The 17463-nt window shown below is 46.8% G+C and overlaps 1 protein-coding gene across 10 annotated transcripts in view; it reads left to right on the top strand.

Annotated features, from left to right (window-relative positions):
- The first annotated feature begins 1045 nt into the window (after nt 1-1045).
- Nucleotides 1046-17463, top strand: part of ANKRD50 (ankyrin repeat domain containing 50) — a 210816-nt gene continuing 194398 nt past the window's right edge. For 7 of the 10 annotated variants that reach the window (XR_008308336.1, XR_008308334.1, XR_008308335.1 and 4 more), the window contains exons 1-2: nt 1621-1852; nt 3663-4921. Coding sequence is in view for 3 of the 10 variants with exons in the window: in XM_053254814.1 (XP_053110789.1) it covers nt 4443-4921 (479 nt within the window). In the remaining 7 variants the exon portion in view is untranslated. The other 3 variants (XM_053254815.1, XM_053254816.1, XM_053254817.1) reach the window with 3 other exon arrangements.

Here is a 17463-nt window from a genome sequence, read left to right as displayed (position 1 = left end):
TTTAATATAGAAAAAAAATTCTTCTTTTGCCCCTTCCCCCCTTTTTCAATAGCTCTTTTGAGAAACATTGCAAAAAGCCTGCAGGCACGCTCCTGCTTTTTCAATTTTGTGCCAGGTAACAGGAAAGAAGAGCGGAGGCGATAGCTTCAACAGTATCACTGAGCATGCTCCGAGTCTTATCGAGCATGCTCAGAAAGAGCGAAGTCTCATACTCGGTATCTGACAGCAATGTAGAGAATTTCAGATGAGACAAAGTGAGGTTCGTTCTAACTCGCTTCCAGTTTTCATTTCAGTTCTTCCTGCATCGGGGCTGGAGCCTGGAGCAAAAATAATTCTTTTTTTTTTTAAAAAAGGGAATGACCTAATTGTGCAAGACTAGAGAAACTCCTCCAGAGCTCGGATTTGGGATGAGAACTGCGGCGGAGGGGACAAAGGACGGTCTGGCTCGCGGAGAGTAGAATACAGATTCTGCCCTAGGCTAATCGAGTTTCAGTGTAGGAAAACTTGGTTCCACGCGTGGACAAGAACAGAACACCGCATATCTCCTCCCCATCAAACTTCCCCATCCTGAGTCGAGACAAAGGGAGACACGGGTACAATTCGGATCCTGTCAGTTTCTCATGTGGAGTTGCCAGATATATCATATGCAAAGGAAATGGACCTCGAATAGATTATTCGAACACATTTCCTTTATTGCAAGAGTGAGGGAGAGGGAGAGAGCGAGAGAGCGCTGTTTTGGAACTGAATTCCAAAATATCACTCTGCTGGGCATACAATATTGGAGTGTACTTGACTTTTGAAATTTGAAAGGATCTGATGATGATGTCCCATTTCCAAGGTTTGTGCATGTAAATCAGGGTCAGGGGAAACGTGTGAAGGAAGGGTGCGTGTGACAGAATCCTGAGCGTGGGTAGATGGAGTAAATGGCACTCAAACTGGAGTGGACTGGGGTGGGGGGTTGGGAGGAAGCTTAATGCTAAAACTGCGGAAGCATGAAGAAGCCAGCTAACCCCCCTATTTTTGTTTCCATAGGATGGCATTATGGGCAAGCGGCGTTTGCATTTTCTTGACGTCTCTGGGCGTTAGTTAGTGATTTTGCTTTTTAAGCTGGTGTTGGGTAGTAGGGCTGAAGTTGAGAAGAGGAAACATGACAAGGAAAAAGTTAACTTGGTGAGTAGGGCTGCAATCCCATGTACACTCTTACTTGGAAATATCGCTGAAATCTGCAGGAATTACTTCAGACTGCTTAGGGTTGCTGGAGCTGTGTAGGTCAAAGGCTTGCCCCCCCCAAACATGTAAGGAGTGGATGGAGATGATGGAGGGGCTGCTGGTGAAAACAAGCCAGCAAGAAGGCATGCAACAACAGCCACCAGGACAAGCGCATCCCCAGCCTTCTCGTCCCCCTCCTGGCACGGGTTCCTTCCTTCCCTTCCAGGTGGGTGTAAAGGGCCGCCCTCTTCACCCTCCAGGCCACGCCCCTTCCCCGCCCCCCCTCGTCCACAAAACAGCCTCCACCAGGGATAGGAGGGGCGCGGCAGGGACGGGGAGGCGTGGCTTTGGGGCAAGCGTCGACTCGAGGAGGAGCTGGAGGAAGGCGGACTAATCAGGCAGGTTAAGAGAGGCAGAGGGGAGGGCGCCCCTGTTGTTGCAACGGCCGTGGCTCGGCTGAGCCGGTGGCGGGGGAGACGCCGGAAGGCCGGCCCTGCGGGGAAGGGACAGGAACCAGGCAAGGGAAACGCCGCGGACAGACACGCCTGCCCATCCGCTCGCCCGCCTTGGGGGAGCGGCTCCGGCAGCAGCGGGAGGGGAAGAGTCAGCAGCTGCCGCGTCCAAAGAAGAGGGAGCAGGGGAGGTAACTGAGCAGGAGCAGCTGGGGAAGGGAAGGCTGCTTCGCCCTCCCAGCTGGTTGTAGGGCTGGGGAAGGGGCCGCCCGCTTTCATGCAGCCAGCCACCTCCGCCCTTGTGAGGGTCTCGGGCGGAATCTCTGGGACTGGGCTGGGAAGGCTCTTGCGCGCTTCGTCTGCAGTTGCCCTGGGAGGGGAGCGGGGCTGGCGGAGAGGTCCTAGCTAGCCTTGAGGGTGCTCTGGTGCAGCCACCCTTCTTCCTCTGCCCTCGGGAGCCTCCGGTCTCTGGCTCTGTCTGCAAGGCTCGCTGGCGTGCTCTGGGCACCCGCCGCGTGTGTCTATCTAGCCCAAGAGTCTCTGCTGCACCCTTGCCTTGCGCTGTGAGTAGACTGCGCGCGTCCTGGGCAAGGCTTTGTCTTGCGTGCTCGGCTGGCTGGCGCAAAGCTCTGCGCGCAAGTGTGACCGTGAGAACGCCTCGTCCGAGGCTGGGCTCGGCTTGCCTGTCCTTGTGCAAGACGCTGGTGCGCGGCTTGTGCAAGCGTCGCGAGTGTGCGCGCCTCGTGCAAGGGTGCTCTCTGTGTGTGTGTGTTTGTGTCTAGATGTGCAGGCGTGCCCGACTCTCGCTCGATTTATTCCATGCGATAACAGTGGCAAAGGTGAAAAGGGGGACAGCGAGCGGTGTCGGGACCCTAGGCGGGGATTGGTGTGTGTATGTGTGTGTGTTTGAAATCCGAATCTCATGAACTAAAGAGAAAGAGGTGTTTGATTGGAGTTGGCAAAACGGATTGGCGGTTGGGGGGGGGGAGGCGAAAGGGATTCTTCTCCTCCACACACACACACCCATGCAAAGCATCGATGGGGCGTTGAAGAGGAGCGGAGTTGAGGCTTCTGTTCCTGGGAGCTTTGTGCTGTCGGGCGCTAGATATGTGTCCCCTCTGCACGATCTCTGTTGTGCTGGCGCTGGGGGAGGCGGCGGCGGCGGCAGGCGAGGGGTGGGGGCGATGGGGACAGGGCGTGTGTCTCTTCTGAGTGGTGCATCTGGGAAGCAGACGGGCCAAGCTCTCTTGGTTGCTCGAGTGAGTCCCATCCGCAAGGCTTCAGTCTCCAGAGCAGACAGCCCTTAGGAAGGGACTGCTTCTCGTGTCCTCTCAGGTCATCAGCTGAAACGTGCAGCCCAGCCGTGCGGGGCTGGGAGACAAAGCCGAGGACAAATGAACAGAGAGCGTTGCTGCCCGAGCCCAACCGAGGGGAGCCGAGCAGATGACAGAAACAGCACGCTGCACAGCAACAATGCGAGGGGGCAGGAAGGGGGGTGGGGAGGTGGAGAACGGTAAGTTAGAACGGTGGCTCGCAAGGCTCCCTGTATCCTGATGCATGCAAACCCCTGAACAAAGAAGACCACAAAGAGCTGTTGGGGAAGCCCTAGGTGCATACATAGCAATCAGGTAGAACAGAGGCTCAGATGGCTAAGCTCTGGGGGAGAAAAGAAGTAGGAGCCGCCTTGGATGCATGTGTGCATTCAGAAGTGTTTGCCTGTGAGGGGTTGGCCTTGTAGTTTCAAGGTCACTTTTTAAACCCATTTAAGGGATGTGAATGTAGCGAGTTCTGGGCTGTATCTACAAGGTGCTTCTGATTGGCTGTTGGGGTCTCTTTTGTTGATGCAATAATAGAAGACTTTTAGGACATAGTGCACTTGATGTGAATTGATCACTTCTTGGACTGAACTTTATTTGTGCCCTGCAAGCAAGTCATTCTGATTTATTTACCTTTAAATGGTATTCCCCTGTGCTAACAAGTGTCTCTGGTGCTTCTTTTCAGGTTTGGGCAAGACTGGTCTGTCTTGACATCTGGAATTGAGACACATGAAGAAGTTTAGTAAACACACAGGATCATAACAAAGGCACTTGATGAATATCTACATAGAAGGTGCTAGTGTTACCACCTTGTTGTGGTCACTAAACACCATAATTTGAAGGACTCCCTCAAACCACAGAAACTGGCATGAACTTCAGCTAACAGTGTCTCCAATAAGTGAGGCAAATCCATATGTTTGCAATAGAAACGGTTTTCACGCAGAGAGAAGCAAGCCATGTGTGTTACACTTTCAGAAGTGGCATCTTGATGTGGTCAGCTTTCTTGGGTATGAAACCCACACACATTTTGGAATGACTGGAATTTAGAGAGGTACAAAGAACACGTGGGACCTTTGTATGTTAATACATCTGAAAAAGCTGAGGTGTGTTCTATGTAGTAGAACATGTAGCCCTATAAACTGCAGATGTAGTCATGGCATTTAGTGACCTCTCAAGCTGTAGAAGTATTACTGAGCTTTGCCATCAGACACAACTTTATCTCTAAACTGGATGAACGGTGAAGCGTGCTAATCAAGAGAGATGCTTTTGAATGGGAATGATGCCTCTTGTCACGCAAAGATGCTCCTGACCCTTGAGGAAGGGGGTGAAGGGTTTACAGCGTGGATTGTCCTGTGACCAGGCTTCATGCAGTTCATGCTGGCTTCGACTTGAGGATCTGCCTTAAAACTGAAACTTCAAGATGTGTTGCAGTTTTTGATCTATCCCAGAGACGAGAGCCTGTAAAATGGCACAGACCAGCTTGCTTCAGGGCAAACAGTTTTATTGTCGAGAGTGGGTTTTTCACAAGCTTCAGCACTGCCTACAGGAAAAGACAAGCTGCAGCAACAGTACTGCCAACAAGCCATCCGTTGTACTAAATTCTGGGACTAACACTTGTGTCGTCCCTGGCAAGGGAGCTGCTTGGGGGGTGTTGTTGGTCGGAGGGCCTGGGAGTGGCAAGACGGCCCTCTGTACTGAGCTACTGTGGCCGAGCTCACCTGCCAGCCTCCAGAGGGGTTTACATCACCAAACCCTGGCCTTCCACTTCTGCAGGGCTCAAGATTCTGACACACTCTGTGTTGGAGGCTTTATTAGAGGGCTGGTTGCCCAGATCTGTCACAGGGGGCTGGTCCAAGGATATGAAGACAAACTGAGAGATCCTGCTGTTCAAAGTCTCTTGCAGCCTGGGGAGTGTGAGAGGAACCCTGCTGAAGCATTTAAAAGGTAAAAACCAAAGCTTGTATTTGCCTCTTTCGTATCTGTTGATGAGATAAGATACAGCCCTTCATAAACAGGTAAAACCTAATTTTCATGTGATGTCTGCTCTTGCATGAATTACTCCATTAATCTGAATGGGAAAAGTCCATCTCTTCAGCAAATGTTTCCAGACAAAGTACACGAATGGGCTATGCGTTGGCATCTTCCAAATAGTAGATAGCCAGGTGTGGAGGTAAGAACATACATAAGAGCAGCCCTGCTGGATCAGGCCCAAGGTCCATCTACAGGTGAAACTCAGAAAATTAGAATATCATGCAAAAGTCCATTAATTTCAGTAATGCAAATTAAAAGGTGAAACTGATATATGAGACAGACGCATTACATGCAAAGCGAGATAAGTCAAGCCTTAATTTGATATAATTGTGATGATCATGGCGTACAGCTCATGAAAACCCCAAATCCACAATCTCAGAAAATTAGAATATTACATGGAACCAAGAAGACAAGGATTGAAGAATAGAACAATATCGGACCTCTGAAAAGTATAAGCATGCATATGTATTCAGTACTTGGTTTGGGCCCCTTTTGCAGCAATTACTGCCTCAATGCGGCATGGCATGGATGCTATCAGCCTGTGGCACTGCTGAGGTATTATGGAAGACCAGGATGCTTCATTAGCGGCCTTCAGTAATTCTGCATTGTTTGGTCTCATGTCTCTCATCCTTCTCTTGGCAATGCCCCATAGATTCTCTATGGGGTCAGGTCATGCGAGTTTGCTGGCCAATCAAGCACAGTACACTGTATACTTTTCAGAGGTCCGATATTGTTCTATTCTTCAATCCTTGTCTTCTTGGTTCCATGTAATATTCTAATTTTCTGAGATTGTGGATTTGGGGTTTTCATGAGCTGTACGCTATGATCATCACAATTATAACAAATTAAGGCTTGACTTATCTCGCTTTGCATGTAATGCGTCTGTCTCATATATCAATTTCACCTTTTAATTTGCATTACTGAAATTAATGGACTTTTGCATGATATTCTAATTTTCCGAGTTTCACCTGTAGTCCAGCATCCTGTTTCCCACAGTGGCCAACCAGAGGTGATTGCCTAGGGCAGGGCTTCTCAACCTTGGGTTCCCAGATAATGCTGGACTACAACTCCCATCTTCATCAGCCAAAGGCCATTGTGGCTGGGGGTAATGGGTAATGTTGTCCAACAGCATCTGGGGACCCACAGTTGAGACTCTCTGGCCTAGGGAGAAATACAACAGACAGTTAAATAGAAGAATGTTTCCTGGGTGGGATTGACAGGTGGCTCCTAATTAAAGATAAAATACTGTTGTCATGGGTTTCCTTGAAGAACAGCTTTTAACAAACATAGGATTTTTTTTTTAAAACTGTGTTGCTCTAAGCTCATGCTCAAGACTTCTGACAACAAATCCTTGTTTCTGGGAGCCAGCCCAAAAATTTAGAAGCCAGATAATGGACACTTGGCTGACATATTTGATTTAGCAAGGGGGGTGTTGGAGGGGTAGTGTAAATGGGCATCTCTGTATCCTCTTACAAGCAACATACTTAAAACAGAAACATGGCTGCCTGGGACAAATAAAAACATTAAACAACTGTACCTCTGAATTGCTGAGTCCAGCTGCCATGGTTAAATTCCTAGGTGCCGTGGCTCCCTGGTGCCTGAGGTTTGTCAAGCCCTGCTTTAGTTGTCCTGTTACTTTTAGTGACATTACATCAGATTATAATTTGAGGTTTGTTTTTAGATGACAAAGTAGGTTTTCCATGAGATGGGCCGTCCCCTTTCTGTTCAGGATAAGATCCAAAAAGGAGGATGGAGCTGCCAGGTGCCTGCTCTCTTTACCAGGCTGCCTACTAGGTTTTGTTCACTGATTTAATAATACTAAATGATAGGAGGGTTTACAAAGATGACAAAGATTTGTTTGACAACAAGACAACAAAGATTTGTTGTAAACCGCCCAAAGGCATACGTTTTGGGTGGTATAAAAATATGTTAAAAAAATTTTGTATACCGCTTTTCAACAAAAGTTCCCAAAGCGGTTTACATAGATATAAATGGGGGGGTGGGGAGGAAACCAGTCTGGAAAGGTTATCCTAAACAAAAGCATGGCAGTCTCCTGGAAATATGGCAATAGAAAAATTAAGCCCTGCTGCATGAAATAAGGTATAAGGAACAATGCCTTATGATGATTCTGCCAAGCACTTCTGTATGGAAGTTCCTATGCACCATTACCTGAGAGTAAGTCCCATTTTTCTTGGTAGGACTTAATGAGTAGACCTTCCTAGGATTGTGCTGTTATGTCTTCAAAATAAATATGGCTGACCAGAGTTACTCCTCAAGTGCCTCTTCTGTTTCCTAGACAGTGGGATATAAATAGTTCTACTGAAATGAACACAACTGCACCAACAGGTTGTCCATTTAGTTTTTGTTGAAAAGAGGCTTATGTGTTTCTGTAACTGGCTGTATAAACTAAGGGTTCTCAACACTGGGTCCCCAGATGTTGTTGGACTTCAACTCCCATAATCCCCAGGCCCAGTGTCCTTTGGTTGGGGATTATGGGAATTGAAGTCAAATAACATCTGGGGACCCAACGTTAAGAATCCCTGGTATAAATGACACAAAGGCTCGTGTTTGTAATTGTAGTGCTACACTTGTAACTTGAGGATTTAATTGTTGCTGGGTAAATATAGGTCATTGTCATGTGGTAAACAACCTACCGTGATGTGTACTTAACTACTTGTTGAGGTAGCTGTCTGAAGATGTCCTTTTGGTGAGAAGGTTACATCTGCACCTGGTTCAGGGAAGAGAAAACACTCCTTACTGCTTTGGCAGGTTGTATTAGAGATGGCTGGCTTGCAGTGAGTCTGTAAGCACTCTGTGCTGAGTTACTGCCTTGTAGGTGGGTGTCTATTATTCATCTGTGGCTGGTGCAAGAGACTGGCAACTAGAATAGGGATTACCCAAGAACTCAAGCCACGGTGATACTCTGTGTATTCCTAGTACAAATGGAACTCCCTTTCCCCTACTACTAGTTATAGGCCATACTTTTCTGGTGTTCCACATGGTGGATGGGAAGCTAGCTGTGGTGACTGGGAGCTCTTGAGAGATGTGCTTGAGGTAGGCGAGTGGGTGTGCCCTGTAATAAGAGAAACCTTTTCTGCTATCCCATTGCTGTGATTGCATCACTCTTCTGGAGTAGCTCTGTTACATTCAGCATCAACCTTAAACTTCTCCACCTCTTGTATATTGGCAGAATACAGTTGGGTATTGCTAAGCCCATTGACTTCAAGGATATAGCTGTGCCTTGCTTAGACTGGGCTGTTCCACCTCCTGGTTACCCATTTGGTTAGAATGCTGGTGTAGCCGGTACTTTGAATGGAAAAACTGTCGGGTCATCATGAGCTGCTGCCCACACTTGTGTCTGCCAAGGGGAGGTAGCTGCCACAAGAATCTGTGCTCAGTGCCATCTACATAGCAGTTGGCTCTGAATCTCCTGCTTTGTTGACGTCCTGGTTCCTTCTGCACAAACTTACTTGATTTCTGTTCCTAGCATCTCCTTCTCTGGTTTGCTTCCTGTGCTTGGAAGCTGACACATCCTTCCCCTCTTTAACTTATCTGTTTCCTCCTGTAGTTCAGCTTCTTCTTCAAAGCCTCTTCTGAATTGTTGCAGCTTCACCTCAGTGCTCCTCTGCGGTTCTCCTGGCTATACTAAGCAGCAGTATGTCTTTATGGCCCTCTCCAGCTGAACTGTTTATCCTAGGCTAAATTGATCTACTCAGCAGCCAGCATGTTGTGCAGTGAAATGAAGGTGGTTCTGAACCGTCCACACTCGGGCACAAAAAATTATGCCGGCATGATCCTACTTCCACAATGCTATTTAACTTTATTCCCAGTGTTAGTAGTGTTGAAGTGCAGTTGTATCAGTTAAGGTATTTGTTCAAGAGTGCTGATGTTTTAGGCTCATGGAGGTAGTTCAGTACCCACTCACGTTTCACTGCACATGTTGGCCAGTGTCAGTTCTTTAAAAAACACACACACACACATACACACACAGAGAGAGGTTTCTTGTACTTGGATATTTCCTATCTTGACTTGGACATTTGCTGCCTTGGTTCCTAGAAGGTCTTTGGAGTTCTATGCAAACTTTTTGTTAACTGGTACCATGGCTTATGTTACAAGTAGGATAGCCAGCTTTTTTGCTTCTGCCATCAAAGTATGGGGCAGGCTGATGCAATCTAATTGCTCTGAATTACTCTGGGACAGTATTTGCGTGTGTTGAGTGCACTGCGATAATAATAATAATAATTATTTTTTACATCATGGTTTCCAAACAATGAAACAAAGGTTAATCTTTCTTTGTTCTGTCAAGCTTTCTCTGGTAAAGATGCAGAATTTTTAGTTGTTTCATCCTGTCTTTAGAGCTCAGTTGTAAGCCATGATGGAGTAGGTAGAGTATTATAACGGTTAATATTAGTAAGTTGTCATGAATAAGCTTGTTTGGGAATAATTGCACAGTACTGATGTTCCTTAATGAGGACTAGTGTGGTGGAGTAGATAGTGTATTGTATTAGGACCAGTGAGATCAGGATTGGAATTTCTATCCAGACATGAAGCTCACTGGATTGCGCGAATCATTAGTTCAGCCTGTCTTACCTTGCAGAGTTGTTATGAAAATAAAATGGGTGTGAGAAGAACAGTGTGCTGAGATCCTTGAAGGAAAGGTAAATAAAAATCTTAAGAAATAAAGCAGATCAGACGAGGATCTTCAGTGCTCTTTGAAACATTGGAATTTCAAGGTCTAGACTCTCTGGTAAAACGTCAAAGAACAATAAAAGGATAACCATTCTCTTCAGCAGAGAGCACCCCCAAGTGTTCTATATTAGAGCACCTGCACATTATGTGATGGTTGTAACTAACTTGCATTTTTAAACACCTGTAAATTAAGCTGTGGCTTGAAGCTGTTGCTATTGGAATGATGATAGCAAAGTTCTTTCAGGATGAAGGTGAGGGAGGGGAGAAGCACAGACTAGAAATGAAAATCTGGATCTTCAGTCTCAGTGCAGTGAGAAAACAAGAATAGTGTGTGTGTGCTGCACAGACTTGTTTGAAATTTGAAACTCATGTGCTGTTTTAAGTTTAAATAACTTTAAATATAAGTTTAAATATAAGTAACTTCATTTTTTAAAAAAAAGCCTTAAAACCACCCAATAAAGGTTAACAGGGATCTATATGAAAGAGGCAACGAATGCTTGGACTCTGCAAATAGTTGTAATTGCTGGTTTGGATAACCTGCTATTGGAACTGGGCCTGTATGTGTATACAGGGTTTATTGGATGGGGTAGTGGTAGAGTATCTGTGTTGTGTGCATGCAGAAGATCCCAGGTTCAACCTCTGGCATCTCCAGGTATGGCTCCTGCCTGAAACTGGAGAGCTGCTGCCAGTCAGTGTGGACAGTGCTGGGCTAGGTGGGCCAGTGGTCTGACTTGGTATAAGGCAGTTTCATTTGTTCTTATAGCTTTTTTGATAAGAGCAGTAACTTGCAGTACAGTCTTCTCAATACACTTATTGGAAAGTCTCAGTCTCTTGAGAAGTGCACCTGCTCGTGTTATCACTTCAGGTAAGAGCTGTAATGTTAGCATCTTTAAATGTTGGTCTGATCCTGACACACACACACCCCCTGAATACCGAATGCTGGCTTCGGAACTCGCCACTCAGTTGGGCCAGTTCAGGCTTCCAGATGCTAGTCTTCATATGGAGAATCATTGTGTAATCTTTCAAAAGCAAGTCTTGTGGTGAACTTAAGAAGAGGCCTGCAGGATCAGACTAAAGATAATCTTGTCTAGCATCCTGCTACCTCCAGTGATCAACTGAATGCCTTCAGGATGTTCATATTGGGCTTGATGGCCACAGGCCTCTCCTACTGTTGCTCCCCAGTAAGTACCTATTTAGTGGCATGCTGTCCATGAACATGGTCATTGCATATAGCCATATTGAATAACTGCTTGACTTGAGGGTTCTCAAACCAGTGTCTCCAAATGTTGGACTACAGCATCTGGGGATCTAAGTTTGGGAGCCCCTGGTTTGAGCGATCCTTTGAATTTTATCTAGTTTTCTTTTAAGGTCACCTTAAGTGGTGCAGCGGGGAAACGCTTGACTATTAAGCAGAAGGTTGCCAGTTTGAATCCCCGCTGGTATGTTTCCCAGACTATGGGAGATACCTATATCAGGCAGCAGTGATATAGGAAGATGCTGAAAGCCATCATCTTGTACTGTGTGGGAGGAGGCAATGGTAAACCCCTCCTGTATTCTATCAAAGACAACCACAGGGCTCTGTGGTCTCTAGGAGTCATAGAGCTCACATCTTCTGGCAGCATATTCTGTAAGTGTTTGGTTATTGATTGTTATGCTATTCTAGATTGTAAGCCTCTTAGGACACAGATTCTGTCTTCTAACTCGTTGCAGAAAGCTGGATGTGTATAGATGGAGCTACGTCATATGAGTGTGGAGATCAAAATGCACTCCTTGCGTGCAATATTGGAGCAAAAGACGTTCAAAAGCCCTGCCATTGAACCTTAAAGCGTTGTCAACTCCTTAATTTATGCTTCCTAACACCACTAGTAACAACGATTTAAGGAGTGTTTCTTTGAAATGGACATTGGTGCTGCTAGCCCCAACAAGCAGACTAAGGCTACATGCAGGTGCAAGAGTTTGCCTGTGCAAAGCTAATTGAAGATCTTGAACCTGAAAGGGCAAACATTTCTCTAAATATGTGTGTGGAAGTCTTATAACTGCATTCTTTTGCATCTACCACAGATATGGTGCTGACCTTGTTGGCCAGTTGAACACTGGCTAAATCAGTATCTGGGCTGTTCATGGAGGAGTCATGTTGCTCTGGGGTGGAGAAAGCCATTTAAGCTGTCTGAAGGCTGAAGAGGCAGCTACTGTTAGACGCTAAGCCTGTGCTCCCTCGAAAAGTTGCTTCATACATACATGTCTTTGAAAGTAGCTACAGCCTTGATCAGCTACTTTTGCATGTACTCATTTTCTGTCCATTTAAACACATTTCTGAAATGGAAGGGACAAACGTACATATATCGAACATATGGTGCAAACCTTGGGACAAGCTTAAATTCTAGGGCTTTATTCTCCTAGGGTGTGCTTGGCTGTCTACTTTCATTGTATTTTCAAGCCAAAGTGCCTGTCCCTTTCTCATTCTGACCTATAGCGCAGGAGCAATAGACAGCAGTCAAGAAAGCATAGCACTTCTAGTCTGAATAGCAGTGCTTTCAGCACCTCCTCATGCAGATGCTGGTTGTGGAATAGTAAAGTTGAAAGGGATGAAAGAACCACTATGTCTAACCCCTGCTGTGAGGCAGAACTTAATAACTTCTGCTTCCCTCTTCCTGCAGATCAGTTGCTGCAAACCTGGTTACAACAGGCTTTGAGTAGAGAGTGGATGTGCTGAGCAAAACTACTTATAGGGCATGTAGCTCAGATTCATCTGTACAGATGAGCTGAGCCCTACACTACAGAGAGGCAGAGAACCTCCAAGGTCACTGGCCAATCTAACCTCAGATAATGCCTTGTATATACAAATACCTTGTGTATACAAGTGGTGATCAGTCAATCTGAATGTAAATAACACCCATCCCTGGAAATCCTACCAAGGAAAAATGTGAGTAAAAGCCATTCTGTCCCTGGAGGTTATTTAGAACTGCTTCATGTATTACCAGTAAGTAGCACAAGCAGTGGGCCCTCTAACTTTTTTCATCTCTGGGTGGAATGAGTTTTTTTCTGGGTGGCAGTATCAAGGCAGTGTGTGCACATGTGCATTCAGAATGAGTCCTTCCTGCTTCAACCTGAGTGGGCTCTAAAACAAACTGAGCAGACATCCAAGAACTTGTGAGTGTGTGCATGTGTGCACACCTTCGAGGGAACAGTGAGCACAAGTATGGTTTCCACTCTGTCCACAGTATCAGTTACAGCAGGGCTGGGCAAGCCTGGCCCCCTTCGTAATGTTGAACTACAGCTCCCATCATCCCCAGCAGGGGTGTAACTACCATTAGGCAAGGGGAGACAGCTGCCTGGGGGCCCCCACGCCTCGAGGGGGCCCCCCAAAGGCAAGTCACATGTGAAGTGAGTGTGTGTGTATCAGCGAGGGGCCCATTTTAAAATTTTGTCTCTGGGCCCACTCCAGCCTCATTACGCCCCTGATCCCCAGCTACAATAAATTGTGGCTGGAGATTATGAGAGTTGTAGTTCAACATCCTGAGGGCCAGGTTTGCCCAGCCCTGATTGATAGGTACACATGTACAGTGCAATATGTAAGGTAGCCCTGATGCAGCAGAGAAAGTAGGAACTCTAATGGAACTTAGCTCCATTCAGAAAGTGAGCAGGAAGTCCCACCCTCTCCAGCTGAGATCTGAAGATCCCAGCTGCCAATCATGAAAGTGCCAGCCATCACACAAATGATGTCTTAACCATGAGAGGACAAGCTGGAGGGGATAAGTGACAACCCCATGGCAGGGCTTCCCATCTGCTTTAGGTGCTGTAACCACATCATAGGAAGCTGCCTTTATATGGGTCAGACCATTGATCCATCTAGCTCAGTACTGGCTCCACTGACTGGTAGCAGCTTCTCCAAGGTTGCAGGCAGGAGTCTCTCTCAGCCCTATCTTGGAATGCTAGGGAGGGAACTTGGAACCTTCTGCATGCAAGCTTGCTGATGCTCTTCCCAGAGCAGCCCCATCCCCTAAGGAGAATATCTTACAGTGCTCATGTGTATCCTATTCAAATGTAAACCAGGGTGGACCCTGCTTAGCAAAGGGAACAATTCATGCTTGCCACCACAAGACCAGCTTCAGTTCACAAACCACACTTTGGTTTTGTCTCTTGCTTTCAAACTGTCGTGGTAGACTTTGCTTTCCCATAAACCTTCCTTTTCCTAACTGGGGTATCTGAGAAGTCCAGCCAAAAAATTGCCTGTTTGAAGTAGGCAGAGGTTTTGCTTTCACGAAACACCCCCAGCATTCTGTTCTCAAGCCCTTGTTTTGTATGTTTCTCTCTTGACTGTCTCTTTTGGGGCTGTTGAGCTTCAAAGGCCATGAAAATTAAAATTTAATAGGCTTCCTCTTGAATACAGCTGCAAGGCTACATCTGATTGGGCCATTCCTAACTGTAAAACACAGCTGTTGACATAGGCTTCCAGAAAATGGAAGCAGTTTTTAAGCAGGCATGTTCCAGAGAAAATAAGGCATGTTCTGCAACCTGGTTGTTTTGAAAGTAGTCTGTGGAGTTACTGCCAGTGCTGCTGTACTGGTTTTGAAATCTGTTCATGAAAAGTAATTTATGTGGGTGCAGTCCATTGAACACTGCTCATGTAGTCTCTGCTCAGTGAATGGGGTGGGTGGGGAGAAGAGCAAGAGCATGCCTGTGACCTTACCACAGTACCCACCATTCTTTTTCCTGTGGCCACATATTTGGGATTTGTGTGGAAAGGGTTGCACATGTATAGGGCTCTTCCATTGACCTGAGACATCTGTAATATAGGAGCTACAATTTCATGTAGCAGCTCTATAGTATACAGCCTGGGTCCCTAGATAATATTGGACTACAACTTCTCTCATACCCCCTCTCAAGAGAGCCAGCGTGGTGTAGTGGTTAGAGTGCTGGACTAGGACTGGGGAGACCTGAGTGCAAATCCCCATTCAGCCATGATACTAGCTGGGTGACTCTGGACCCGTCACTTCTCTCTCAGCCTAACCTACTTCACAGGGTTGTTGTGAGGAGAAACATAAGTATGTAGTACATTGCTCTGGGCTCCTTGGAGGAAGAGTGGGATATAAAATGTGTTTTTAAAAAAAGGCCTTTGGCTGGTGATAATGGGAGTTGTAGTCCAACAGCAACTAGGGATCCAAGGCCGGGTACCTCTTCTATACAGTATAGGTGTATATCTTATATGTGCAAATAGGCACTTTTGTTGAAATGGTGACTGCATGTCCACCAGGGGTTACAAGTGGTGATGGGTCATGGCCACAGCCACTAGGGGTGATTCTACTTTCTCCCTCGAAGTAGGAGGTCACGGCTTACATAGGGTTATCTTCCACTCCTTTGCTCCCGATAGACAGGAAGTCTCAGGTCTTTCAGGTGTCGTAGGTCCTTCCCCTTTCCCAGCATGCTCAGGTGTGTTCCCCAGTTCCTTCCTGTCTACGCTCCTGATCAGACACACCTGGGCTTCTGCCCATTTTCTCTATCCAGATCCATCACTTTTGGTGAGCTGTTTTCTCTCCCTTCTAACCCCGGGGATGGACCCTTCTCAGGCTGGGGACACCCTAGCTGGCTCCTTATCTGAGGGCATGGGGGGAGGAGAGAAGTAAGGCGTCCATTAAAAAGACCACTCACAAACAACGCCGCCGCCATCTTTCCCCGAGCGCACATGGCGCGGGAAAGAAAAAGAAACCCCCTCAATCGAAGGGAGAAAAGGCTAAATTAGAACTAATTCCTGCGCCTAGACAAAGCGAGCGCATTCTTTTACAGGCTGTCTGCAGTGACTCGCTGCAGCAGCCTGGAAAGGGGGAAACCCATGTGGCTGGCAGGCTAGCTGAGAGCGGAGTTCCGCTCCTCCTGGGGACCTTGATACCTCCTTTCCAAGAACCTCGGGCCCTCATGGCGGGCGATTCATTGGGGGGAAGCGGGGAATTACCCTGCCAGCTTCCCCCGTCCTTCCTCCTGGGCTCCTCAGGCCACGTGGAGGCGGAGGCGGCAGACTTCACCGCCCCAGCAGCACAACCCCCAAGCGTTCTCTTGGCCTGCGGGAGCGCCGGCGAGAGCAGCCCCAGCACCACGGCCCAAGCACCTTCAGCAGCAGCACCCGGCAGGCGGCTTCCCGGGCCCCCAATGGGCCTAGGGGTGATTCTACTTTCTCCTCACGAACGTAACTGTGTATTGTGGAGGAAGAGCCCTTTATTTGTGAAAGAACTGGAACTTTCAGTTGCATGTAAGAGGGCATTACACCCTACCCCCATTAAAGAGAATAAATGCTGTGTAACAATAGTTCTTGGTGCATTACACTTGGCCCATTAGGGACTCATGTTTTTCGATAAAGTTACAAAGGATCTCTAAACCTGGAAAAGCCACTGCATGAAAACCACTCTTGTGCAGTATTATGTGTGATGACTGTTCAAAATGAAACATTTTAGTGTGTGTTGTCTCCAATATTTGATATGTGCTTTGTGGAATTAACACTTTTAACTTGAAAGTTTCTGGTCAGTACTGTACCTAACACTAACCCTGAGTGAGCTTTGTACACAAGTGTCCCCCATAGGGTAGAATTTCTATTCTGTAGTAGCAAATAAGAGGGATGTAAACTTAAGTGGCTCAGTGGGGAAATGCTTGACTAACAAGGAGAAGGTTGCTGGTTCAAACGCCCGCTGGTACTATATCGGGCAGCAACGATATAGGAAGATCCTGAAAGGCATCTCATACTGTGTGGGAGATGACATTAGTAAACCACTCCTGTATTCTACCAAAGAAAACCACAAGGCTCTGTGGGCGCCAGGAGTCGACACCGACTTGAAGGCACACTTTACCTTTTTAAATATAGGTTTGCATTAGAGAATGGTGGTAGCAGCAGAAAGTTTGCCACCAAGAACAGGAAAAGCACAAGAAAGGGTGTAATGCTCCTCAGTCTAAAGCTTGTATGAGATAACAGAATATACATAGATACACTTTTAATTGCATAAAGCATTGTTCCTGGAACATAGGAAGCTGCCTTATGCCAAGTCAGCCCATTGGTCCTTCTAGCTTAGTATTGTTGACACAGACTGGCAGCAGCTTCTTCAAAGTTATAGACGGGAGTCTCTCTCATCTGTATCTTAGAGATGCCAGGGAAGGAACTTGGGAACTTCTCCATGGAAACATACAGGTGTTCTTCCCTGAGTGGCCCCATCCCTTGAGGGGAATATCTTACGCTGCTCACATGTCTCCCATTCAAATGCACACCAGGGTGGACCCTGCTTAGCAAGACCAGATTTTCTTCTTAAATACTCCTCGTGGGTAGCAGAGTGCCTCTCTATTTTTGGAAGTAAAAAGGGCCTGTCCAAACTTACATTGGAGGTTTCTACATACTTGGAACTCTGTACAGATGCAGAAGTATGCATATACAGATTGAATATCCCTTATCTGGACTGTTTGGGACCAGAAGTGTTTTTGGTTTTGGATTTTTCCGGATTTAAGAATATTTGCATAATGAAGGGAAGGGAGTCACCGTTTTCCTCTCTTTTTCTTTTTCCTTTACTCATTCGTTTAGGCTTGGTTGGCTTTCAGTTAGTTTTTTCAGTCTTCCATGCCTTTTGGTGATTTGTGCCTTTAAAATACATGGAGATTTCTCAATTGGGAGACGCCCTGAGAGGCTCCCTGTCAGAAGGGGCTCTCTTGGAGGTCTCGACTGGGACTGCAGCCGCTACTCTCCCTAAGGCGTCCGAAGCAGCAGTAGTTTTGGCTCCCGTGGCGGCCTCTGT

This window comes from Hemicordylus capensis, chromosome 5 (genome assembly GCF_027244095.1).
Source record: "Hemicordylus capensis ecotype Gifberg chromosome 5, rHemCap1.1.pri, whole genome shotgun sequence".
In the NCBI taxonomy this organism is placed as follows: domain Eukaryota; kingdom Metazoa; phylum Chordata; class Lepidosauria; order Squamata; family Cordylidae; genus Hemicordylus; species Hemicordylus capensis.
The sequence above is the reverse complement of the archived record's forward strand: the minus strand, read 5'-3'. Positions and strand labels throughout refer to the sequence as shown.